This window comes from Gigantopelta aegis, chromosome 2 (assembly GCF_016097555.1).
Source record: "Gigantopelta aegis isolate Gae_Host chromosome 2, Gae_host_genome, whole genome shotgun sequence".
NCBI lineage: Eukaryota > Metazoa > Mollusca > Gastropoda > Neomphalida > Peltospiridae > Gigantopelta > Gigantopelta aegis.
The window spans coordinates 4,553,827-4,581,577 of NC_054700.1; the positions used below are offsets into that span (position 1 = coordinate 4,553,827).

General features: G+C 41.0%; 1 protein-coding gene across 5 annotated transcripts in view; it reads left to right on the top strand.

The window, feature by feature from the left end:
- Positions 1 to 27,180, top strand: part of LOC121380133 (amyloid-beta A4 precursor protein-binding family A member 2-like) — a 202,846-nt gene extending 175,666 nt beyond the window's left edge. For 4 of the 5 annotated variants that reach the window (XM_041508916.1, XM_041508928.1, XM_041508937.1 and 1 more), the window contains 4 exons: positions 2,303 to 2,515; positions 11,677 to 11,796; positions 18,105 to 18,245; positions 22,608 to 27,180. In XM_041508916.1, coding sequence (XP_041364850.1) covers positions 2,303 to 2,515; positions 11,677 to 11,796; positions 18,105 to 18,245; positions 22,608 to 22,679 — 546 coding nt within the window. In that variant the 3' untranslated portion in view covers positions 22,680 to 27,180. The remainder of the gene's footprint in view (positions 1 to 2,302; positions 2,516 to 11,676; positions 11,797 to 18,104; positions 18,246 to 22,607) is intronic. The other variant, XR_005958886.1, reaches the window with a different exon arrangement.
- Positions 27,181 to 27,751: the final 571 nt, after the last annotated feature.

Sequence of the window (27,751 nt, forward strand, 5' to 3'; positions counted from 1 at the left end):
ACGTCGGAGCAGAAATCGGGACTCGTCACTGAACCACACCTGTCTCCATCGCAGTTGAGGCCATTGTCGATGAATCTGGCACCACTGCAGTCGGAGTCGACGGTGTTGTGGTGTTAAGATGACACCTCGAACTGGACGTCTGGCACGAATTCCTACCTCACGTAGGCGGTTCCGTACGGTCTGGTCGGATATCCTGCGCAAACCTGGTATTGCTGCGGCTGTGGAGGTGGCAGTAGTCAATCGTTCCCGAAAGTGGCGTACCCGGATGTAGCGGTCCTGCCCGGGGGTAGTGACCCGTGGTCGACCGGATCTAGGGAGGTCACGTGTTGATCCATGTTGCTGGTAACGGTCCCACAGTCTGGAGATGGTGCTTGGGGACACATGGAATGCCCTGGCAACGGCCGTTCTGGATTCGCCTGCGTCTAGTCGGCCGATGGCATTGTTTCTCTGCAGTTCACTGAGACGTGGCATGTCCTGGATTGTCAACTGTCGGCCAGATACAGAGGCCAGGCAAGCGAACACCCTGCACTTTTATACTGTCGGTGTTCATGTTGCACGTGCAGACAACGCACGTGCAGTGGTGACATGGTTTGCACGTGGCTGCGTTTTTGCGAATATTCACATTTTGAAACTTTATTTTACAGTAGCTGCGTTTTATCCAATGTAACCGTGGGAATGTGTTTGGGACATGCAATGACCTTATATTCACAAAGCATGACCTTATATTCACAAAGCATGAACCGGTAGGAAACATAAAATCGGAGTTATAACCCATTTGTACCCTTTTGCGTTTCTTTTTTTGAAGAGTATACTTTGTTGTACCTTAATGGTTCAAATGATCAATCAAGCAGAAAAACAATGTATGTATATAAATAAATAAATAAATAAATAAATGTATTATCTGACCACAAAAATTGGCCTTTTATTTGACAACTCGGAAAATGGTAAATTCCGCGATTCCGTGATCGCGGAAAATCGGTACCATTTGATAAATTAAGAATTGTAATAAGCGTTGGGTGCCAAATTAGCATAGGGGGTTACATTTTTTAAAGATGTAATTAAACGTAGGGTGCTGAATAAGCGTAGACACCAATTTTTTTTCACAAATTTAATAAACGTAGGTGTACGTTTATTTGGCACTCGAGAGTAAGTGTACTCTCAGTACCTACAGTAATTTCGATGGCTTAATCACTACACCAGTGTTCATGATTTGAATGTGTAGATAGTACTAAACCAAATAATAACCAGCTGGGTCAAAGGTTGAGGTGCACCTAACGTTTGATAAATGTGACAGTGTTTGTTGTGATAAAACGTTGGTTCATCTGACCAGTAAATTCCTGTAGTTTAATTTGAACTAATGTTAATGTGCATGACAATTTTTTGTGCAGAACTAGGGTAGTTATAGATGCTACCCATTATCTCTGAAATGAGCAGCTTGACCCCCAATTTTTTTCTGATTCACTTTAAGGTTGAGTGGTGGTAGTGTTTATATCGATGGTGTATAAGTCCATTGATATGCTGCATGTAGAAATTTTAACCACATATTTTACTATTGTCATATGTGGGATTTGATTTGGTGGTATACACCCTACACTGGTGATGCTTGCTAGTTCTTTCAAATCAGACTGATTGTTCGTGATGTTTTCGTGATGTTTTCTTAATGACAACACTTAAGGTATTGGTTTTGTATTATCCTAAGTATAAATACCTGTGAAGTGGGATGTTTTGCCTGATTAATCATGTCATAATTGTTTGTCCAGCCAAAATAATCCATAACATATCAACTATTCATTTTGTTCTTATAAAACTAGATTTATTTATTATTATTATTATTATTAATAATGACAGATAGGCTTTTCAGCTGTATTTTCATCTCTTTATTTCCTTGACCCACTTTTAATCAGCTTTCCAAGCTTTTGCAAGCATTGATTTTTTTAAAAATTTGTTATTAATGAAGATTTATATTTCAAAGCTCCAGTGCTCAGCTGTTCTTAAGATCATTTGAACAATTGATCAAATCCACTGTGTTACATGTATGTGTTGTAAGTCAGTGATTAATACAGGGTTACCACTGTGTGATGTGTTGTAAGCCAGTGATTAATACAGGTTTACCACTGTGCTATGTGTTGTAAGCCAGTGATTAATACAGCTTTACCACTGTGTTATGTGTTGTAAGCCAGTGATTAATACAGGTTTACCACTGTGTTATGTGTTGTGTGTTGATTTAGATTTAATTTATACTAAAACTCTTTATTTTTACATAATATATACTTAATATTTTTAAAAACCCCATTATTTCTAGGTGATCGTGCCCAAGGCAAAGGGTGAACCTCTCGGCGTGGTGATCGTCGAGTCTGGTTGGGGGTCGATGGTTCCGACGGTCGTCCTGGCCAACATGGCACCCAGTGGACCGGCTGCACGGTGCGGTCAGCTCAACATTGGTGACCAGATAATCTCCATCAACGGTATCAGCCTGGTGGGTCTGCCCCTGTCGGCCTGTCAGAACCAGATCAAGGTGAGTTCTCTATCAATAGACCGGTATCAGCCTGGTGGGTCTGCCCCTGTCAGCCTGTCAGAACCAGATCAAGGTGAGTTCTCCATCAACGGTATCAGCCTGGTGGGTCTGCCCCTGTCAGCCTGTCAGAACCAGATCAAGGTGAGTTCACCATCAGCGGTATCAGCCTGGTGGGTCTGCCCCAGTCGGCCTGTCAGAACCAGATCAAGGTGAGTTCTCCATCAATAGACCGGTATCAGCTTGGTCTATCTGCCCTTGTCGGCCTGTCAGAACCAGATCAAGGTGAGTTCTCTATCAATAGACCGGTATCAACTTGGTGGGTCTGCCCCTGTCAGCCTGTCAGAACCAGATCAAGGTGAGTTCACCATCAACTGTATCAGCTTGGTGGGTCTGCCCCTGTAGGCCTGTCAGAACCAGATCAAGGTGAGTTCTCCATCAACGGTATCAGTGCGGTGGGTCTGCCCCTGTCGGCCGTTCAGAACCGGATCAAGGTGAGTTCTCCATCAACGGAATCAGCCTGGTGGGTCTGCCTCTGTCAGCCTGTCAGAACCAGATCAAGGTGAGTTCTCCATCAACGGAATCAGCCTGGTGGGTCTGCCCCTGTCGGCCTGTCAGAACCAGATCAAGGTGAGTTCTCCATCAATAGACCCGTATCAGCTTGGTCTGTCTGCCCCTGTCGGCCTGTCAGAACCAGATCAAGGTGAGTTCTCTATCAATAGACCGGTATCAACTTGGTGGGTCTGCCCCTGTCAGCCTGTCAGAACCAGATCAAGGTGAGTTCACCATCAGCGGTATCAGCCTGGTGAGTCTGCCCCAGTCGGCCTGTCAGAACCAGATCAAGGTGAGTTCTCCATCAATAGACCGGTATGAGCTTGGTCGGTCTGCCCCTGTCGGCCTGTCAGAACCAGATCAAGGTGAGTTCTCTATCAATAAACCGGTATCAACTTGGTGGGTCTGCCCCTGTCAGCCTGTCAGAACCAGATCAAGGTGAGTTCACCATCAACTGTATCAGCTTGGTGGGTCTGCCCCTGTAGGCCTGTCAGAACCAGATCAAGGTGAGTTCTCCATCAACGGTATCAGCGTGGTGGGTCTGCCCCTGTCGGCCTGTCAGAACCGGATCAAGGTGAGTTCTCCATCAACGGAATCAGCCTGGTGGGTCTGCCCCTGTCGGCCTGTCAGAACCAGATCAAGGTGAGTTCTCCATCAACGGAATCAGCCTGGTGGGTCTGCCCCTGTCGGCCTGTCAGAATCAGATCAAGGTGAGTTCTCCATCAATGGAATCAGCCTGGTGGGTCTGCCCCTGTCGGCATGTCAGAACCAGATCAAGGTGAGTTCTCTATCAACGGAATCAGCCTGGTGGGTCTGCCCCTGTCGGCATGTCAGAACCAGATCAAGGTGAGTTCTCCATCAACGGAATCAGCCTGGTGGGTCTGTCCCTGTCGGCCTGTCAGAACCAGATCAAGGTGAGTTCTCCATCAATAGACCGGTATCAGCTTGGTGGGTCTGCTCCTGTCAGTGAGTGAGAACCAGATCAAGGTGAGTTCACCATCAAGGGTATCAGCCTGGTGGATCTGCCCTCATCAGCTTGTCAGAACCAGATCAAGGTGAATTCTCCACCCAGCATTCATGGTGGGTCTGCCCCTGTCAGCCTGTCAAAACCAGATCAAGGTGTGTTCTCCATCAACTGTATCAGCCTGGTGGGTCTGCCCCTGTCGGCCTGTCAGAACCGGATCAAGGTGAGTTCTCCATCAACTGTATCAGCCTGGTGGGTCTGCCCCCATCAGAACCAGATCACGGTGAATTCTCCACCCAGCATTCATGGTGGGTCTGCCCCTGTCAGCCTGTCGGAATCAGATCTAGGTGAGTTCACCACTCGTTATTTATGGTGGGTCTGTATTCACAGTGGGTCTGTCCCTGTCACTGTATTGGAACCAGATCAAGCTTCTTAATGCCAGAATATATTGACTTTTTAATGCTAGAATATATCTTTGATTGTTTAAACAAAGTATTAATATAGATTAATCTGTCTGTGTGTCAGAACCAGGTGAAGGTGAATACACATAATAAACCAGCGTTTTATCACCCTATCTTACTAGACTGATATTCAACAACATTTCCCAAAGGCTGATGGTGGATTTTTTCACTCAATTATTAAAGGAAGAAAGGAAATGTTTTATTGAACGACGTGCTCAACAAATTTTATTTATGGTTATAAGGCGTCAAACATATGGTTAAGGACCACACAGATATTTACAGGAAACCCACTGTTGCCACTTCATGGGCTACTCTTTTCGATTAGCAGCAAGGGATTTTTTATATGCACCATACTACAGACAGGATATTACATACCACAGCCTTTGTTACACCAGTTGTGGACAGGCTTGAACGAGAAATAGCCCAATGGGTCCACTGACAGGGATCGATCCTAGACCGACTGCGCATCAAGCAAACGCTTTACACTGGGCTCTCAAAATCTGTGTGGTCCTTAACCATATGTCTGACGCCATATAACCATAAATAAAATGTGTTGAGTGTCATTGAATAAAACATTTCCGTCCTTCCTTCCTATTCAAGAAAGTTAACTCTTAATTCGTTTTCCTTTTAAACAAAAAACAATTTTAATGTATGATTTTTAATATTTGCTATAAAATTGAAATAGCTTTTATTGAAAATGAAAATGTAATGTCATCTACCGATATTTGATTACAACTTTGCAAAAACGTCAAAGTCAAAGTCAAAAACCTTTTCTTTTTGTTGATGGGTCATCCCCCCTCACATTTCATTTCAACTTATTTTCGTGCTTATATCCAATTAAGGTTCAAGCACGCTGTCCTCGGCACACACCTCAGCTATCTGGGCTGTCTGTCCAGGACAGTGGGTTAGTTGTTAGTTGGTTAGTGGTTAGTGAGAAAGAAGAGAGTGTAGTGGCCTTACACCTACCCATTGAGCCCGTAAGAACTCGCTCTGGGTCGGAGCCGGTACCGGGCTGTGAACCCTGTACCTACCAGCCTGTAGTCTGATGGCTTAACCTCTGCGTCACCGAGGCCGGTGTCCCACTCACCTGGCAGGGTATAGAGGATTAAAAGTAAGACCTCAGTAGTTAGGGATTATGGTTTATATCCATAAAGTAAGACCTCAGTAGTTAGGGATTATGGTTTATATCCATAAAGTAAGACCTCAGTAGTTAGGGATTATGGTTTATATCCATAAAGTAAGACCTCAGTAGTTAGGGATTATGGTTTATATCCATAAAGTAAGACCTCAGTAGTTAGGGATTATGGTTTATATCCATAAAGTAAGACTTCAGTAGTTAGGGATTATGGTTTATATCCATAAAGTAAGACCTCAGTAGTTAGGGATTATGGTTTATATCCATAAAGTAAGACTTCAGTAGTTAGGGATATGGTTTATATCCATAAAGTAAGACCTCAGTAGTTAGGGATTATGGTTTATCCATAAAGTAAGACCTCAGTAGTTATTATGGTTTATATCCATAAAGTAAGTCAGTAGTTAGGATTATGGTTTATATCCATAAAGTAAGACCTCAGTAGTTAGGGATTATGGTTTATATCCATAAAGTAAGACCTCAGTAGTTAGGGATTATGGTTTATATCCATAAACATCCTATCCATAAAGTAAGACCTTTAATTATGGTTTATATCCATAAAGTAAGACCTCAGTAGTTAGGGATTATGGTTTATATCCATAAAGTAAGACCTCAGTAGTTAGGGATTATGGTTTATATCCATAAAGTAAGACCTCAGTAGTTAGGGATTATGGTTTATATCCATAAATAATCCATAAAGTAAGACCTCAGTAGTTAGGGATTATGGCATAAAGTAAGACCTCAGTAGTTAGGGATTATGGTTTATATCCATAAAGTAAGACTTCAGTAGTTAGGGATTATGGTTTATATCCATAAAGTAAGACCTCAGTAGTTAGGGATTATGGTTTATATCCATAAAGTAAGACTTCAGTAGTTAGGGATTATGGTTTATATCCATAAAGTAAAGGCGATGACTATTAACATTTTGGCACATATTAGTGTTTTAAATACGGTGGAGCAGTAGCAATATTGAAATAGACTTTAACTAACATCCTATTGTTTAACATACCTAGCATAACATGGCAGTAAATAGTTAGATTGTTTTATTTAATGATAACACTAGAGAAAATTGATTTATTAATCATTGGCTATTAAATAGATGTCAAACATTTGGCAATTTGGCATACATGTATAGTCTTAGAGAGGAAACCCGCTACATTTTTCCATTAGTAGCTATGGATCTTTTATATGCACCATCTTACAGACAGAATAGCACATACCACGGCCTTTGATATTATATTATATACCATTGGTGGTGTACTAGCTGCAACGAGAAATAACCCAATGGGCCCTCTGTCGGGGATCGATCCTAGACCAACCACACATCAGGTGAGCACTTTACCTCTGGGCTACATCCCACCCCTTGGCGGTAAAAGTACATGGAATCACCCCTTTTGGATTGATATTTTTAACTCTGTACTAAATCAAATTTAATTAACAGACATCTTACAATTTCAATCTTATCATATCATATCATTTAAGAAAATAATCAATGTAACTCTATTCCAGTCCTGAGATTTTTTGTTGGTTTTTTGTTTTTGTTTTTTCAAAAAGAACTGAATTCTTAAGCAATCATTTGAAATGCCCACTGAGAAGATCTCTTCCTGTTTTGAAATGCACTCTGTCACATTTAGCGGAATCTGTTACAGTGATGCGCAAATTCCATCGATAAGTGTTTTGCCTAATTGGGTGTTCATCAAGCTGAAAGTGACAGTGATTATGATGTTTTTCTGTGCTCCACGTGTGGTTGACGAGTCGTCAGGCAGGCAGCGTGCTCCGACATAAGAATCCCATGAGCTGGCGCATTCATTACAGTGAACCGGCTTCAGTGGCGTCGTGGTTAGGCCATCGGTCTACAGGCTGGTAGGTACTGGTTTCAGATCCCAGTCGAGGCATGGGATTTTTAATCCAGATACCGACTCCAAACCCTGAGTGAGTGCTCTGCAAAGCTCAATGGGTAGGTGTAAACCACTTGCACCCACCAGTGATCCATAACTGGTTCAACAAAGGCCATGGTTTGTGCTATCCTGCATGTGGGAAGCGCAAATAAAAGATCCCTTGCTGCCTGTTGTAAAAGAGTAGCCTATGTGGCGACAGCAGGTTTCCTCTGAAAAACAGTGTCAGAATGACCATATGTTTGATATCCGATGATAAGATAAAGAATCAATGTGCTCTAGTGGCATCATTAAATAAAATAAACTTTACTTTTTTTTCATTACAGTGATTAACACCAGACAGGGCTATAACTGGGTGTGGGGAGTGATTCAGCTTGTGGCTATTGTCTTTCGTCACTCTCATGCGGCATAATATTTCAGTCATCTGTCTGTCCTGTACTCGCCCGTCTTATGCAGAACTTTCTTGCTTCAGAATGTGTGTCCATGAAAGGTGTGCTTGAACAGTTCTAGGGGCAGGATCAGGCTCAGTTTGTAGAGCACTTGCCTCAGGTTGCTTCAGGATTGAAAATCCCCTCAGTGACCCATTTTTCTGATTGGTTTCCCCCCACCCCCATATGTCATCCAGTGCCTATGACTGGTATGTGCTGTCCTGTCTGGGAATGTACAAATGAAAGATCCCTTATTGCTAATGGGTTTCCTCTGAAGACTACAAGTCATAATTACTAAATGTTTTATATACAGTAGCCAGTGTGCTACACTGAATTAAGGTTTGGGTGCAAACTAGATGGAATGTACAGCTTTTTTAGTCACTGTAAAAAGTTAAAGTTAAAGCTTGTTTTTGTTTAATGAAACCACTAGAGCATATTGATTTATTAATCATTGGCTATTGGATGTCAGACATTTGGTAATTCTGACATATAGTGTTAGAGATGAAACCCACTACATTTTTACATTGGTAGCGAGATATCTTTTATATACACCATCCCATATACAGGATAGCACATACCACATCCTTTGATATATACCAGTCATGGTGCACTGGCTGGAATGAGAAATAGCTCTGTGGGCCTATCAGATGAGTGCTTTACCACTAGGCTGTGTTCCGCCCCCTTTTAGCCACTGAAAAAAACCTTTTAGCTCTAGACTGAAAATAACCAAACCAAATCATAAGAGTAATTTCACCCATTAGTAACAATTTCCCGATGGCTGTTTCCCAGCTGATACATGCTCAGATTGTGCGAGTTTTAATTAGTTTTGTGCTTGCTGGTTTTCCAGGTTATTTGGCAAGGGAGAAGTAATGTCTTAACTCTGTATGAAACCGAATATTAAACTGATGTTGAATGATTAAACTGAAACCTAATAATAAGACACTTGCCTCTCCTTGGCAGTACACATATCTGTACTGAAAAAGGGTCTGATATTAAAGTATTAAAGCGCTCACTTGATGCGTGGTCTTTTTGGGATCGATCCCCATTGGTGGGCCCATGGGGCTATTTCTCGTAACAACCACTGCACCTCAATGGACCCAGTCTCTGATTGTGGCCTTGTCAGAGACTGAGAATGGGATAGACGTGCCTGAACCTTTTTTGGATAGAGGCCGGTAAATACAATTACCTACCCTAACCTCTGATTGTTTTTTTTTATCCATCCCACCCAGTGCCCCATTATTGGCCGTGGTATCTGCTGTCCTGTCTAGGAAAGTACATATAAAAGAGCTTTTGCTGCTAATGGAAAAATATAGCGCGATTCCTCTGAAGACTTTGTGTCACAATGACCAATTGTTTGGCATTCCTTCCTTACATCTCCCTGCTGAACTATACAAAAATCAATCTTAGTGAGATCCAATGTTTGGATGTGAACTCAATACAAAGTCTGGTGGATTAACCAATGTGCCACCTAGTCCAGTACAAGAAGTGTTCCGTCCACTGAGTTAGTGTTTGGATGTGAACCCAATACAAAGTCTGGTGGATTAACCACTGTGCCACCTAGTCCACTACAAGAAGTGTTTCGTCCACTGAGTTAGTGTTTGGATGTGAACCCAATACAAAGTCTGGTGGATTAACCACTGTGCCACCTAGTCCACTACAAGAAGTGTTCCGTCCACTGAGTTAGTGTTTGGATGTGAACCCAATACAAAGTCTGGTGGATTAACCAATGTGCCACCTAGTCCAGTACAAGAAGTGTTCCGTCCACTGAGTTAGTGTTTGGATGTGAACCCAATACAAAGTCTGGTGGATTAACCAATGTGCCACCTAGTCCAGTACAAGAAGTGTTCCGTCCACTGAGTTAGTGTTTGGATGTGAACCCAATACAAAGTCTGGTGCATTAACCACTGTGCCACCTAGTCCAGTACAAGAAGTGTTCCGTCCACTGAGTTAGTGTTTGGATGTGAACCCAATACAAAGTCTGGTGCATTAACCACTGTGCCACCTAGTCCAGTACAAGAAGTGTTCCGTCCACTGAGTTAGTGTTTGGATGTGAACCCAATACAAAGTCTGGTGCATTAACCACTGTGCCACCTAGTCCAGTACAAGAAGTGTTCCGTCCGATGTGAACCCAATACAAAGTCTGGTGCATTAACCACTGTGCCACCTAGTCCAGTACAAGAAGTGTTCCGTCCACTGAGTTAGTGTTTGGATGTGAACCCAATACAAAGTCTGGTGGATTAACCACTGTGCCACCTAGTCCAGTACAAGAAGTGTTCCGTCCACTGAGTTAGTGTTTGGATGTGAACCCAATACAAAGTCTGGTGCATTAACCACTGTGCCACCTAGTCCAGTACAAGAAGTGTTCCGTCAGCTGAGTTAGTGTTTGGATGTGAACTCAATACAAAGTCTGGTGCATTAACCACTGTGTCACCTAGTCCAGTACAAGAAGTGTTCCGTCCACTGAGTTAGCGTTTGCATGTGAACCCAATACAAAGTCTGGTGGATTAACCAATGTGCCACCTAGTCCAGTACAAGAAGTGTTCCATCAGCTGAGTTAGTGTTTGGATGTGAACTCAATACAAAGTCTGGTGCATTAACCACTGTGTCACCTAGTCCAGTACAAGAAGTGTTCCGTCCACTGAGTTAGTGTTTGGATGTGAACCCAATACCAAGTCTGGTGCATTAACCACTGTGCCACCTAGTCCACTACAAGAAGTGTTCCGTCCACTGAGTTAGTGTTTGGATGTGAACCCAATACCAAGTCTGGTGCATTAACCACTGTGCCACCTAGTCCACTACAAGAAGTGTTCCGTCCACTGAGTTAGTGTTTGGATGTGAACCCAATACAAAGTCTGGTGGATTAACCACTGTGCCACCTAGTCCAGTACAAGAAGTATTCCGTCAGCTGAGTTGGTGTTTGGATGTGAACCTAATACAAAGTCTGGTGCATTAACTACTCTGCCATGTATTGTCCAGTACAAAAACTGTTCCGTCATCAAGTTGATGCACACTCACAGATAATCAAATATTATCACTACTGGCCTTGGTGGTGTTGTGGTTAAGCCATCAGACATAAGGTTGGTTCATGCATGGGTTCGCACCTCTGTACCAGCTCTCATCTAGAACATCTTTGTTATCATAACTCCATGGATAGGTGTAAGACCACTACGCTGACTTCTCTCTTACCAAACTCTAACAAATAACCACTAACTCACTGTCCTGGACAAACAGTTCAGAGAGCTGAGGTGTTTGCCCGGGAAAGTGTGCCTGAACCTTAATTGGCTATAAGCATGGAAATGAGTTAAAAATTAAATGAATGTATCAAAGGTAAATGTCTAATTCTGAACAAGTAATGTGACAGGTAAGTGAGAGATATTTTTACAGCACTGTAATTGCTGTTTTTAATCGTCTGCTATCTATTCATTTAAAATTATGGTTTATGTTTGATTTCAGTTTTTACATTGAATCTGGGCCCGTGCTTATAAAACTTGTCCAGTCTGAATCTCAAATGATGTCACATGCATACAATTTGTGTGGTGTTGTCATGACATTAGTGTCTCAGACTCTATTAAGAGTCTCATAATCTAGACTCTAAATGTTTTATAAGCACCAGGCCTGCTCCCCACCCACACTCCCATAAAACAAAAATAAATCAATGGTACGTGTTAGTGGGAGTCTTGGTGGCTTTACATTTTAAATGAAGTTTGTAAAACAAGTTTATTTTCGTTGCAGACGTCTAAACCTCAGACGGTTGTGAAGCTGACGGTGGTCCCGTGTCCGCCTGTTGTGGAAGTCTTGATAAAGAGACCCGACGTCAAGTATCAGCTCGGATTCAGTGTACAGAACGGAGTGGTAAGCTACAGAACTCATCTTTGGGTTGACCTAACAGATTATCTGTCTGTCAATGTATCCGTGTGTCTGTTTGTTTGTGTGTCAATCTATCATCAATTCATTAATTCTTTCATTCATTCATTTGTTCATTCATTTATCAATCATTCAATCAATCCATCTATTCACCCATTTATCCATCCATCCATCCATCCATCCATCCATCCATCCATCCATCCATCCATCCATCCATCCATCCATCCATCCATCCACCCACCCATCCATCCATCCATCCATCCATCCATCTAGTAGTGCACCCAGACATTTATTCTCACAAAACCCATTCACCATCCATCGATTTAACAACAAATTTACAGATTCATGTAGGCAGCCACACTAAAAAACCCATCCATCCATCCATCCATCCATCCATCCATCTTTTCATTCAGTCATCCATCCATCCATCCATCCATCCACTCAAACACCCAGCTTCTCTTCTATAACTGACTACTACTAATATTTCAAACCACTAATTCCTCAGTCTGTTATCCAACCCACCATTTGCTCTAGTGTTTAGTATCCATCCATCCATCCAGCCAGCCATTTATACACACAGATCCATTTGTACACACAGATCCATAACCTCAGAAAAATGCATCCGCCCATCCATTCATCAACTAACAAATCTACCCATTCATCTCTCTGTCCATTCAGCCATCCTGCCATCCATTCATTCATTCATTCATTCATCCATCTGTACATCCAACTGTCTATCTGTCAATCCATTCCATCTACCATCCATGCATCAACCAACAAATGTACAGACAGTCCATCCATCCATCAATCCATCCATCCACCCATCCATCCATCCACCCATCCATCCATCCATCCACCCAAGCATCCATCCATCCATCAATCCATCCATCAACCCATCCATCCATCCATCCACCCAAGCATCCATCCATCCATCCATCATACTACCCAAACATCCATTCATCCATCATACCAGCCAATACCCACCCACCCATTCACCCAAACCCATCCATCCATCCATCCATCCATCATACCAGCCAATACCCACTCACCCAAACCCATCCATCTATATATCCATTCATCCATCCATCCATCCATCCATCCATCCATCCATTATACCACCCAATACCCACTCACCCAAAACCATACATCTATTCATCCATCCATCCATCCATCCATCCATCCATCTAAGCTTCCATCCATCTATCATATCACCCAAACCCATTCATACATACATCTATCCATCCATCCATCCATCCATCCTTCAATCCATCCATCCATCCATCCATCCATCCAGCATACTATCCAATACCCATCCACCCACTCACCCACTCACTCAAACCCATCCATCCATCCATCCATCCATCCATCCTTTCTTCCATCCTTCCTCCCTTCTTCCATCCATCCATCCATCCATCGAAGCATCCATCCATCCATCAACCCACCCAATACCCACCCACCCACTCACCCAAACCCATCCATCCATCCATCCATCCATCCTTCCTTCCTTCCTTCCTTCCTTCCTTCCTTCCATCCATCCATCCATCCATCCATCCATCCATCCATCCATCCATCGAAGCATCCATCCATCATACCACCCAATACCCACCCACCCACTCACCCAAACCCATCCAGTCATCCATCCATCCATCCATCATACCACCCAATACCCACCCACACGCTCACCCAAAGCTCTCCATCCATACATCCACCCATCCATTCATCCATGCATCCATCCATCCATCCATCCATCAATGCATTCATTCAATCATCCATCTATTCATCCATCCATCCATCCATCCATCCATCCATCTATCCATCCATTTAAGCCTCCATCCATCCATCATACCACCCAAACCCATCCGTACATACATCCAGTCATCCATCCATCCATCCATCATACCACCCAATACCCTAATCACTGACCCACCCATCCATCCATCCATCCACCCAGCCACCCACCCAAAACTCATCCATACATCCATCCATCTACTCAAACACCCGAGCCTCTCTTCCCATATGATTCCCAGCTTTCATAAAGTGACTACATTTATCATAGCATTCATCCCTCAGTCTGTCCACCGAACCCGCCATTTTGCTGTTCTTCAGAATGTGTTGTCTTTAACCCGTGTGTTACGGCTGGTAACAGAGCACCGTAGTCACGCAATGCTGATAAAGATATTACTTTGTCAGCAATCTATTTGAAGACTCCCAATCTGAAAGTGAATGTTTTTCACGAAGATCACTTGGCAACTGAAATAGTTTGATTAGTTGGTCATTGGGGGTCGGTGCGTGAAGAGTCGTGAGGAAGTCCTGTCAGGTTCCTGTTAATGGTTTGTGTGTACGTAAACTAGGAAGTGGCTTTCATGCATACACAGTTCATTAATCTAACACAGATGCCTTTTTTTGCACTTCTTTTAATAGATTTTGGCTTCTTTTGGTTTCTTTCTTTCTTCTTTATTTTTGCCATAAAATAACGTCCATGAAGTAGACTGAATTGCCCAAAAAAAAGAAGAAGATAATTTCAGTTTTAATTGTGTTGCCTTGACGACAAAGTGAAGAGGTGAGATGTACATGTAGGTGTTACTTTTCCAACGATAGCGGAGACCAGCATCAACCTTTTGGCTTAACTCCAACATTAAATTTGTTAGTAAATTAATATTCTTTAAAATTAATAATTTGTCCTTTTTTTTAAAGCACTAAATTAATCCTGAATTTTACATCACAAATTATTTCTTTATGAAATTAATAAAACTACGATTGGGGCTCACACTGGAATGAAAGGATGTGCCCAAGACAGTCGGGCTTGAACCTTCTGTGGATGTAAGCACAAGCCAAATGGTTGATTGATTGATTGATTGATTGACTGGTTGACTGGAATGAATTTTTATTCAGCCAATTTTCAGAGTATTACCTCGAAAATGATTAAAACATGGTTAATTTAATGGAAATTTTATTAGCCAAAAACAAAATGGTGTAGCTACTTTGTATAAAAAATTATCAATTGGCTAATTTGGCAATGGACAGGGTGAGTCCTGAGCAACACTAAATCAGTTTTTGGTAGGCAAGATATTTAAGTGTGCAGAATTCTTGTTTTCAAGTAGGTACCACATCACCTGTTAACAACCACTGCAGTTACCCACAGGAAAGGAAATGGTTTATTTAATGCCATACTCAAGACATTTTATTTACAGTTATATTGTGTCGGACATATGGTTAAAGACCACACAGATATTGAGAGAGGAAACCCGCTGTCGCCACTTCATGGGTTATTCTTTTTCAATTAGCAGCAAAGGATCTTTAATATGCACCATCCTATAGAAAGGATAGCACATGCCACGGCCTTTGATGTACCAGCCGTGGTGCACTGGCTGGAGTGAGAAATAGCCTAATGGGCCAACTGACGGGGATCGATCCCAAACCAATCGCGCATCAAGCGAGCGCTTCACCACTGGGTTACGTCTCGCCCCAGCAATTACCCACAGATGTTGGCGATGCTATGGAGATCGCAGCAGAGGTTTTAATTCTCTGTGGCACTGTTTTTGGTTTTTTGCTGTGGACTTTATTCAATGTTGTTTTTCCATGGCATGTTTGCTGTGGACTTTATTCAATGTTGTTTTTCCATGGCATGTTTGCTGTGGACTTTATTCAGTTTTGTTTTTCCATGGCATGTTTGCTGTGGACTTTATTCAATGTTGTTTTTCCATGGCATGTTTGCTGTGGACTTTATTCAGTTTTGTTTTTCCATGGCATGTTTGCTGTGGACTTTATTCAGTTTTGTTTTTCCATGGCATGTTTGCTGTGGACTTTATTCAATGTTGTTTTTCCATGGCATGTTTGCTGTGGACTTTATTCAGTTTTGTTTTTCCATGGCATGTTTGCTGTGGACTTTATTCAGTTTTGTTTTTCCATGGCATGGTTGCTGTGGTTATTCAGTTTTTTTTCCATGGCATGTTTGCTGTGGACTTTATTCAATGTTGTTTTTCCATGGCATGGTTGCTGTGGACTTTATTCAGTTTTGTTTTTCCATGGCATGTTTGCTGTGGACTTTATTCAGTTTTGTTTTTCCATGGCATGTTTGCTGTGGACTTTATTCAGTTTTGTTTTTCCATGGCATGTTTGCTGTGGACTTTATTCAGTTTTGTTTTTCCATGGCATGGTTGCTGTGGACTTTATTCAGTTTTGTTTTTCCATGGCATGTTTGCTGTGGACTTTATTCAATGTTGTTTTTCCATGGCATGGTTGCTGTGGACTTTATTCAGTTTTGTTTTTCCATGGCATGTTTGCTGTGGACTTTATTCAGTTTTGTTTTTCCATGGCATGTTTGCTGTGGACTTTATTCAATTTTGTTTTTCCATTGCATGTTTGCTGTGGATATTTTCTTACTTGCATGGGTTGGTTAAAGCATAGATTAGTGTTGTTACAGATTAAAAAAAAAAAATCACCAAGCAATTATTAATTAAAAAAAAATATATTTATTGACCACAGAAAACAAATATGGTAGTCCCAAGTTTAGTGTCCATGTTACAGATATTACTACTGTATTAAACTGGGAATAAAGCACTTGTACGCAAATGTTAAAATGCTTGACATCCTCATCATTACGTTGCTAATTTTAAACTTCTTTGCCCGTGCTAAGATAGGTATGATGTCTCCATTGTTTGTGGTCAGATTGTTCTGTTCAGATCACATGGCTGTCTTTGAGAGGCGAGGATGTTCAAACAATGGTCTGGAAAGGTTACGGTGCTATATCAATCAATACAGACAGGATCTTTTTCTGCTGGCATCTTCACTTGTCTCTGCACCATTATCCACGCAAGAGAGAGAGAGAGGGAAAAAAAGACACAGAAAAGAAAAGGTTGATTGCAGCCACATTTAAATGACGTGCCGCTTCCTTCAATCAAATGGTGATTGCCACTTCAACCTCCACTTTCAGTGTTTTGGAAGGTTTCTTCTCCTGGAAGTAGTTTTAAGTTGACAGGACTGTTAACAGTGAGGCATAATTGCTTAACGGCCAGTTTTATGAATCTGCAGGGGTTTTCTCCCAGAGAGCAAGATCTAGCTCAGACAGTTGGGCACTCGACTGAGATGCTTGGGTCGTAGGATCGAATCCCCTGGGTGGACTCGTTGCATTTTTTTCTTGTCGTAGTGTCCTACATCTGGGCCTGTGCTTATAAAACTTTTATAGAGTTAGACACAATCTCTAATGATGTCACACGCATACAATTTGTATGGTGTTGCCATGATGTTAAAGTCTCAGACTGTATTAGAGTCTTGAGTCTAGTCTCAAAAAGTTTTATAAGCACGGGTCTTGGTATATATTAAAGACCGCAGTATGTGCTATCCTGTCTGTATGAAAATGCATATATCCTTTGCTGTTAGTGGCAAAATGTAGCAGGTTTCCTCTGAAGATTCTTTGACATCCAATAGCCAGTGATTAATTAACTAGCGAGTTTGTTGAAGGGGTGTGATCCTATAATAAGAACAATTTTGTGCTCTCTCTTGATGAAGGGTCGAAATAAGCACATGTTTAAAAATGTTCTTTACTGTCATTAAGGAAGGAAGGAAATGTTTTATTTAACGACGCACTCAGCACATTATATTTACAGTTATATGACGTCGGATTAGTGTCATTAAACAAACATTCCTGTCCTTTCCTGATATTGCCCAATTCTCTCAGAAAAAAGAAGTTTGGAATAATAATAAAATTTTAAAAAATCCTTTGCTTCCGTCTGTGGTCTAAGTTGCAAGGTCTACATGCACCTGTGGCTCAACTAATAGAGAACTCACCTGAGTTGCTTATGTTGTAGGGGCAAACCTCTTTGAGGAACGCATTATCAGACCTCAAACCAGCCGTGACAGGTATATCAAAGGTCATGATGTGTTCTATTCTGTATGTTGGACGATGCATATAAAAGATCTCTTGCTGTTAATAGAAAATTCCAGTCCTGGATGGAAGAGGTGGCAATAGTAAGAATGTGCGCCCATGACAGGCATGCACTATAACAGAATGCTCTGAATGTGCATGTTAAACCATTTAAACATGAACATCAGTGGCAAAGGAATGTGCCAAAAATGGGGGGTGGGGGTGGGGGCCACACCCGCACATATATGTCCCCCCCCCCCCCCCCCCCCCCCCCCCCGATTCCTACACCAGTGAACGTGAACTAGAAAAATGCAACAGGTTTCCTCAGAATTACCAAATGTTTGACAACCAATAGCTAATGAATAATCAACCAGTGCTCTGATGGCATTCTTAAAACAGAACACATTTTCACTTTTTGAACATTGTTTTTCAGATCTGCAGTTTGTTACGAGGAGGAATTGCGGAGCGTGGCGGGGTGAGGGTCGGCCATCGAATCATCGAGATCAACAATCAGAGTGTTGTCGCAGTGCCTCATGAGAAGATTGTGTCTGTGTTAGCTAGTTCAGTTGGAGAAGTAAGTTACTATGGTAACCATATTGGGTCTGTGTTAGCTAGTTCAGTTGGAGAAGTAAGTTACTATGGTAACCATATTGGGTCTGTGTGAGCTAGTTCAGTTGGAGAAGTAAATTACTATGGTAACCGTATTGGTCTGTGTTAGCTAGTTCAGTTAGAGAAGTAAGTTACTGTGGTAACTGTATTGGGTCTGTGTTAGCTAGTTCAGTTAGAGAAGTAAGTTACTGTGGTAACCATATTGGATCTGTTTGAGTTAGTTCAGTTAGAGAAGTAAGTTACTGTGGTAACCGTATTGGGTCTGTGTGAGCTAGTTCAGTTGGAGAAGTAAGTTACTGTGGTAACGTATTGGTCTGTGTTAGCTAGTTCAGTTAGAGAAGTAAGTTACTGTGGTAACCGTATTGGGTCTGTGTGAGCTAGTTCAGTTGGAGAAGTAAGTTACTGTGGTAACCATATTGGGTCTGTGTGAGCTAGTTCATTTGGAGAAGTAAGTTACTATGGTAACCTTATTGGGTCTGTGTGAGCTAGTTCATTTGGAGAAGTAAGTTACTATGGTAACCATATTGGGTCTGTGTGACCTAGTTCAGTTGGAGAAGCAAGTCACTATGGTAACCGTATTGGGTCTGTGTTAGCTAGTTCAGTAGAAGCAAGTCACTATGGTAACCGTATTGGGTCTGTGTTAGCTAGTTCAGTTGGAGAAGTAAGTTACTGTGGTAACCATATTGGGTCTGTGTGAGCTAGTTCAGTTGGAGAAGTAAGTCACTATGGTAACCGTATTGGATCTGTGTTAGCTAGTTCAGTTGGAGAAGTAAGTGACTATGGTAACCGTATTGGGTCTGTGTGAGCTAGTTCAGTTGGAGAAGTAAGTGACTATGGTAACCATATTGGGTCTGTGTGAGCTAGTTCAGTTGGAGAAGTAAGTGACTATGGTAACCGTATTGGGTCTGTGTAAGCTAGTTCAGTTGGAGAAGTAAGTGACTATGGTAACCATATTGGGTCTGTGTGAGCTAGTTCAGTTGGAGAAGTAAGTTACTATGGTAACCATATTGGGTCTGTGTGAGCTAGTTCAGTTGGAGAAGTAAGTTACTGTGGTAACTGTATTGGGTCTGTGTTAGCTAGTTCAGTTAGAGAAGTAAGTTACTGTGGTAACCATATTGGATCTGTTTGAGTTAGTTTAGTTGGAGAAATAAGTTACTATGGTAACCTTATTGGGTCTGTGTGAGCTAGTTCATTTGGAGAAGTAAGTTACTATGGTAACCATATTGGGTCTGTGTGACCTAGTTCAGTTGGAGAAGCAAGTCACTATGGTAACCGTATTGGGTCTGTGTTAGCTAGTTCAGTAGAGCAAGTCACTATGGTAACCGTATTGGGTCTGTGTTAGCTAGTTCAGTTGGAGAAGTAAGTTACTGTGGTAACCATATTGGGTCTGTGTGAGCTAGTTCAGTTGGAGAAGTAAGTCACTATGGTAACCGTATTGGATCTGTGTTAGCTAGTTCAGTTGGAGAAGTAAGTGACTATGGTAACCATATTGGGTCTGTGTGAGCTAGTTCAGTTGGAGAAGTAAGTGACTATGGTAACCGTATTGGGTCTGTGTGAGCTAGTTCAGTTGGAGAAGTAAGTGACTATGGTAACCGTATTGGGTCTGTGTGAGCTAGTTCAGTTGGAGAAGTAAGTGACTATGGTAACCGTAGTGGGTCTGTGTTAGCTAGTTCAGTTGGAGAAGTAAGTTACTATAGTAACCGTATTGGGTCTGTGTTAGCTAGTTCAGTTGGAGAAGTAAGTGACTATGGTAACCGTATTGGATCTGTGTTAGCTAGTTCAGTTGGAGAAGTAAGTTACTATGGTAACCGTATTGGTCTGTGTTAGCTAGTTCAGTTAGAGAAGTAAGTTACTGTGGTAACCGTATTGGGTCTGTGTTAGCTAGTTCAGTTGGAGAAGTAAGTTACTGTGGTAACGTATTGGTCTGTGTTAGCTAGTTCAGTTAGAGAAGTAAGTTACTGTGGTAACCGTATTGGGTCTGTGTGAGCTAGTTCAGTTGGAGAAGTAAGTTACTGTGGTAACCGTATTGGGTCTGTGTGAGCTAGTTCATTTGGAGAAGTAAGTTACTATGGTAACCTTATTGGGTCTGTGTGAGCTAGTTCATTTGGAGAAGTAAGTTACTATGGTAACCATATTGGGTCTGTGTGACCTAGTTCAGTTGGAGAAGCAAGTCACTATGGTAACCATATTGGGTCTGTGTGACCTAGTTCAGTAGAAGCAAGTCACTATGGTAACCGTATTGGGTCTGTGTTAGCTAGTTCAGTAGAAGCAAGTCACTATGGTAACCGTATTGGGTCTGTGTTAGCTAGTTCAGTTGGAGAAGTAAGTCACTATGGTAACCGTATTGGGTCTGTGTTAGCTAGTTCAGTTGGAGAAGTAAGTTACTGTGGTAACCGTATTGGGTCTGTGTGAGCTAGTTCAGTTGGAGAAGTAAGTGACTATGGTAACCGTATTGGGTCTGTGTTAGCTAGTTCAGTTGGAGAAGTAAGTGACTATGGTAACCGTATTGGGTCTGTGTGAGCTAGTTCAGTTAGAGAAGTAAGTGACTATAGTAACCGTATTGGGTCCTGTGTGAGCTAGTTCAGTTGGAGAAGTAAGTGACTATAGTAACCATATTGGGTCTGTGTGAGCTAGTTCAGTTGGAGAAGTAAGTGACTATGGTAACCGTATTGGGTCCTGTGTGAGCTAGTTCAGTTAGAGAAGTAAGTGACTATAGTAACCATATTGGGTCTGTGTGAGCTAGTTCAGTTGGAGAAGTAAGTGACTATGGTAACCGTATTGGGTCTGTGTGAGCTAGTTCAGTTGGAGAAGTAAGTGACTATAGTAACCATATTGGGTCTGTGTTAGCTAGTTCAGTTAGAGAAGTAAGTGAAGTAAGTGACTATGAAGTAACCATATTGGGTCTGTGTGAGCTAGTTCAGTTGGAGAAGTAAGTGACTATGGTAACCGTATTGGGTCCTGTGTGAGCTAGTTCAGTTAGAGAAGTAAGTGACTATAGTAACCATATTGGGTCTGTGTTAGCTAGTTCAGTTGGAGAAGTAAGTGACTATGGTAACAATATTGGGTCTGTGTGAGCTAGTTCAGTTGGAGAAGTAAGTTACTATGGTAACCATATTGGGTCTGTGTGAGCTAGTTCATTTGGAGAAGCAAGTCACTATGGTAACCGTATTGGGTCTGTGTTAGCTAGTTCAGTAGAAGCAAGTCACTATGGTAACCGTATTGGGTCTGTGTTAGCTAGTTCAGTAGGAGAAGTAAGTCACTATGGTAACCAATATGTGTCTATGCTAGCTAGTTCAGTAAGAGAAGTACGTCACTATGGTAACTGTATTGTGTGTCTGTGTAGTTCAGTAGGAGAACTAAGTCACTGTGGTAACTATGGTAACCGATATGCATCTATGTTAGCTACAGGTAGTTCAGTAGAAGTAAATAACTATGGTGACCAGATTGGGTCTGTGTTAGCTTGTAGCATGAGTCAAACAAGACTGTGTGACATTGGACAGGGTTCTTACACCTCTTGGAAATCCCGGAATGTCCTTAAATTTTGTCATTTTAAAACCCAGGCCTGGAATGTCCTGGAAAAAAGCTTTAAATTTTATTGTGTTCTGGAAATTTAGGCCAAATATTTGGTGGTTTTTTGTGTGCTTTTTTCGCATCTTTACTTTTATTATCCTCATAACCTGTCTAAATTCAGACAACAATTTGTTATAAAAACATTCATTGATTGAACATTTCATGTCCTGGAAAAATTTAAAAGTTTCCTGGAAATGTTCTTGAATTTTGTGTTTTTTCAAGTGTAAGAAACGTGTTGGAATGGGAAAATAGCCTTAAAATGAAGGCTATAGTTCGTCTCCATAACCCATACATGGGTTTTTAAAAATATCAAAATGTATTTTGTGGTATCAGATATACTGGGATGACCACACATACTTCAGATGTTCAGAAATGGATATTGTAAACAATATAATTTAAGTAATATTTGATTTCTGTTATCAAAAACAGTTCTAATAGTGAACATTACACCGGAGTGTTTAAAATCCAGGGTCTTCCGTCACTTCAATGGTTGTTGATTGTTGCGTTAAATTCTCACTTTACCTTGATTTGTCTTGTATATCTTGTAGGGAGGTAACTCTGGAGTAATGTAAAACTGTTGTGTATGAAAAATTACTGGTCTTGAAGTCACAATTAAATATCAGTAGAGAAGAAAACCTCTTTAAACTAGACGCCTTCCTACGCCACTGCATTTATTAAAAGTATTTGCAGAGAGGTCATTTGGGCAGAAATTGGATTATATATTATTTTCTAATGTGTATTTTTTTTTTTTTTTTAGATCCACATGAAAACCATGCCAACATCAATATTCCGCCTATTAACAGGACAGGACACACCCCATTATTTATAAACAGATGAGCCAGTATTTGTTTAATTGTGCATAATAATTGTTATTCAGGATAGACACCTTTCTTGAGTCTCAGGCAATGGACTTTATTAAAATATGTATTTGTATAACTAACTACATCTGTGTATTCACAAGGGCCACTTTTCAAACTGGAAGGTGGTTGTTAAGACATATTCTAAAACGAAAGCAAGATGAAAGAGGTTTTCTAAGAAGTGGTTTTTCTTGTTGTTTTACAACACCGCAAAAACGAAGACATTTGGTATCCAGAAATATTCTTGAAAACTGCAAAATTGAGTGGATATTCTGGAATGTGCAGAATGGAAAAGATATGGTTAAGAAGAGAGGTTGTAGAACACTGCAAAATGGAAGAGATTGTTGTTGAGACATTCTAGAGAATTGCAAAATGGAAGAGATATGGTTAAGAAGAGATATGATTAAGAAGAAATATTGCAGAACATTGCAAAATAGAAGGGATTTGCTTAACAAGATGGACTAGATCATTGCCAAATGGAGATTTGCATGGTTTAGAAGACAAATCTGGAAAACTGCAAACAAAGACCATTACAAAATGGAGGATATTTGGTTTGGGACTGTTCTGAAAGATTCACTGCATAATGGAACAAAAAACAAAGCAATTAATTAGTCTGAAGAGGAGTTTTCTGCATCTGTTTTGCGAAAAGGAATACGTTGTGAGGAAGCCAAAGAGAAAGGGAGACTAGTTGTGGTGGATAATATACGATTATATTTATCTACCAGCGGAAGATTCACTGTACACTTGTGGCCAACAACTCGTGAATGCCTCATTTCTGTGACTTTATGTTTCAAATTCAGTTCACTCTTAACCCACAGTGTTTGATTGTGGTTGTTTAACACTTTGTGACGTCTCATGAAAAATCAGCGTTTAAGAGTTGACTCGCTGAGGTTAGCATTGACCTGCCTACAGAGGTTATGACACTCTGAGGTTAACTCGGACAAGAGAAACTTAGTTTTGAGTTGTGAGCTATATTAGATCATTTTAGGCTGCTTTTTGCAGCATGTTACACTATCACATACGTTTTAATGGCATGTATACATGTATGTATTCGTGAAAAGAGAATGAATTTTACTGCCTGTGTTTTATGTCCACTGAAATGTAAATGGTAACTATTTAAACAGCAACACCAAAATGATGTAGTGTCTTTACAGAAGATGTCACAGAAGGCCGGTGAATGCATCTTACTACACGGCTGGCAGTGATATGCATGTGTTTGTACAAAGAGATTTTACTTTTACCACCTATCGTTGGTCTATCTATAAACACGGCTAAATTCATGTACTTACAGCATCACCAAAATGTTTATATCTCTTTGTGAGTGAGGGAGACATCACACACAAAAATGTGTTGTATACGCCTCTTCGTAAATATCTGACCATAATGTGCGAGTCGAGGATTATTTTTAGTTGCTTTCTTCTACAATCTCTACATTCCTTCCTTTTTAAAATTAAAAATTTAATGTCTGTGACCGTGATTTGAGAAAACAAGTACCTGTATGTAAAAATCACTGATTCTTAAATGTCACCAGTTGTGTGTGAATGACGTGTGATGCATTTAATAGAAGACAACAGTGCAGAACATTTGTAATGCGAGAGGCAGTTGAAATATATGAGTTTGTATTTCATGTTTATACATATACGTATGTATCAGTAGAACTATTCATGAGCAGAATCGAGTACATTGTAATATAGTTTGCTTTTTCTTCACCTGCTTAAAAATTACGTGCTCTACCTATGTGATACGTTTTCTTATTATCCTCATGGTTCAACATAACCGAGTTAATAATAATCATACGAAGCACGTGTGTAATAACAAGTGTGATGATGTAATTTTGTAAAGTGATGTCATAACATGATTGTTGTTTTCTCCAGTCCTAGTTAAGACATTGCATGTGAAATATTCATATTGTTATTCATAAAGAAAACAACAATAATAATATGGATAATAAAGAAATGATTAAACTCGCATGCGAGTTGTATTGATTTTACGAAACTCGTGTCACGATTCATGTATTACCCTCGCTCTTACTCGGGCAATATAAAAATCCTGACACTTGTTTGGTAAAATCAGTATGACACACAAGCTCGTATAATAATCTCTACTTACTTGTCCCAGCTTTTCCCTGCATACATTCTACCATTATATTGTTCGTGTGTTCTGTCATTTTGCTTTGATTTCGGCAAGGTGATCAGATTATTTGCAGTGCTTGCTTTTCACAATTATGATTGGTGTCTTATAAATCAGGGGTCTAGAGCATACAATACTTGATGAATTCTCTCACTTATAAATCAGGGGTCTAGTACACGCAATACTTGACGAATTCTCTCACTTATAAATCAGGGGTCTAGTACACACAATACTTATCAGGGGTCTAGTACACGCAATACTTAATGAATTCTCTCAGGGGTCTAGTACACACAATACTTGACGAATTCTCTCACTTATAAATCAGGGGTCTAGTGCACGCAATACTTGACAAATTCTCTCACTTATAAATCAGGGGTCTAGTGCACGCAATACTTGACAAATTATCTCACTTATAAATCAGGGGTCTAGTGCACGCAATACTTGACGAATTCTCTCACTTATAAATCAGGGGTCTAGTGCACGCAATACTTGATGAATTCTCTCAGGGGTCTAGTACACGCAATACTTGACGAATTCTCTCACTTATAAATCAGGGGTCTAGTGCACGCAATACTTGACGAATTCTCTCACTTATAAATCAGGGGTCTAGTGCACGCAATACTTGACGAATTCTCTCACTTATAAATCAGGGATCTAGTGCACGCAATACTTGACAAATTATCTCACTTATAAATCAGGGGTCTAGTGCACACAATACTTGACGAATTCTCTCACTTATAAATCAGGGGTCTAGTACATGCAATACTTCACGAATTCTCTCACTTATAAATCAGGGGTCTAGTGCACGCAATACTTGATGAATTCTCTCACTTATAAATCAGGGGTCTAGTGCACGCAATACTTGACGAATTCTCTCACTTATAAATCAGGGGTCTAGTGCACGCAATACTTGACGAATTCTCTCACTTATAAATCAGGGGTCTAGTACACGCAATACTTAATGAATTCTCTCAGGGGTCTAGTGCACGCAATACTTGACGAATTCTCTCACTTATAAATCAGGGGTCTAGTGCACGCAATACTTAATGAATTCTCTCACTTATAAATCAGGGGTCTAGTGCACGCAATACTTGACGAATTCTCTCTTATAAATCAGGGGTCTAGTGCACGCAATACTTCACGAATTATCTCACTTATAAATCAGGGGTCTAGTGCACGCAATACTTGACGAATTCTCTCACCTACGGTTTCTGTGTGATAAATCCAGGGGCCTTTTCATAAAGCTCTTAAACAAGATTGCATCATCCTTGCAAGTGTTTTTGTATTACACGGCAAGATCCCAAAGTTAAAGAGACTTTAGTGAATTTAGGCTCCAGGGGCCTAATTCACAAAGGTCTCTTAGGCTCTGCTAGACAACCATCCTCTTTGTAAGTCTTTTAGCATTGCACTGTGAGGTCGCAAAGTTGCAAGAGTTAGTGAATTAGGTCCCAGATACTTTAGCTAAACCCAATAGGTTAATTATGACATGGAAACTTCCTGTAGTCTGTTGATTGATGGCATTCAATGACTCCTATGGTGAGGTGTTTTTGAGTGAGAATCGTGTGTGTGTCCATGCTTTTACTTCTATAGTTCTAACCATATCCAGCGGGTTACCCACATAAATTGTAAAAACTTTACAACAGTATTATCATTATTATAAATCTCAGACCATCTCAAACATGGATTCAGAATCTTTGAAAAAAAGATCAGGCTGATTTCTGTTTAATTTTGTGGTTATTCTTACATTCAGTAACATATACCAGTACGGTTCAGTCATTCTGTCCTGGGCACACACTTCAACTACCAACAGGGCCTGTGCTTATAAAACTTGTAGAGTCCAGACTCAATCTCTAATAATGTCACACGCCTACAATTTGTATGGCGTTGTCATAACATTCACGTCTTGGACTCTAATAGTCTCGATTCTAGACTCTAAAAGTTGTATAAGCACCAGACCAGGACAGGGAATAATGGTTAGCTTGTTTGTGGTTAGTTAGTGAGAGAGAAGCTAATGTAGAGGTCTTACACATCCTCACTGGAGACGTTAAAAACTTGTTCACATTTGGTGCCAGTACAGGTGCGTGTGCAGGATGTTTTGCAGGAGGGGGTCTAAAAACTTCTTCACATTTGGTGCCAGTACAGGGATGTTTTGCAGGACGGGGGTCTAAAAACTTCTTCACATTTGGTGCCAGTACAGGGATGTTTTACAGGAGGGGGTCTAAAAACTTCTTCACATTTGGTGCCAGTACAGGGATGTTTTGCAGGACGGGGGTCTAAAAACTTCTTCACATTTGGTGCCAGTACAGGGATGTTTTGCAGGAGGGGGTCTAAAAACTTCTTCACATTTGGTGCCAGTACAGGGAAAAGGGGGTCTTCTTCACATTTGGTGCCAGTACAGGGATGTTTTGCAGGACGGGGGTCTAAAAACTTCTTCACATTTGGTGCCAGTACAGGGATGTTTTGCAGGACGGGGGTCTAAAAACTTCTTCACATTTGGTGCCAGTACAGGTGTGTGCAGGAGATTTTGCAGGAGGGGGTCTAAAAACTTGTTCACATTTGGTGCCAGTATAAGTGTGTGTGCAGAATGTTTTACAGGAGGGGGGTCTACACTTGTGACAAAAGTTTATAAGGGGGTAGGGGTCGTGGGTAGGGGTCGTGTCATGCTGCTCCGGAAAATATATTAATTTTTGTGTTTTTAAATTGCTTTAGCAGAGAGGGATTTCAAACCCCCTCCCCTAAACTCTCCCCTTGCAGTACTGGGGTGTGAACCAAATACCTTCAGGATTTAAAGCCGATGACAGAATTGATGAACAGAAAATTAGTGATGTCATTTTAATGAATTTACATTGGGCAACTGCTACAGTGAAGTTTTTCAGCGAGTATTCCTCAGAGTAGATTATTTGGCTAATTGTTA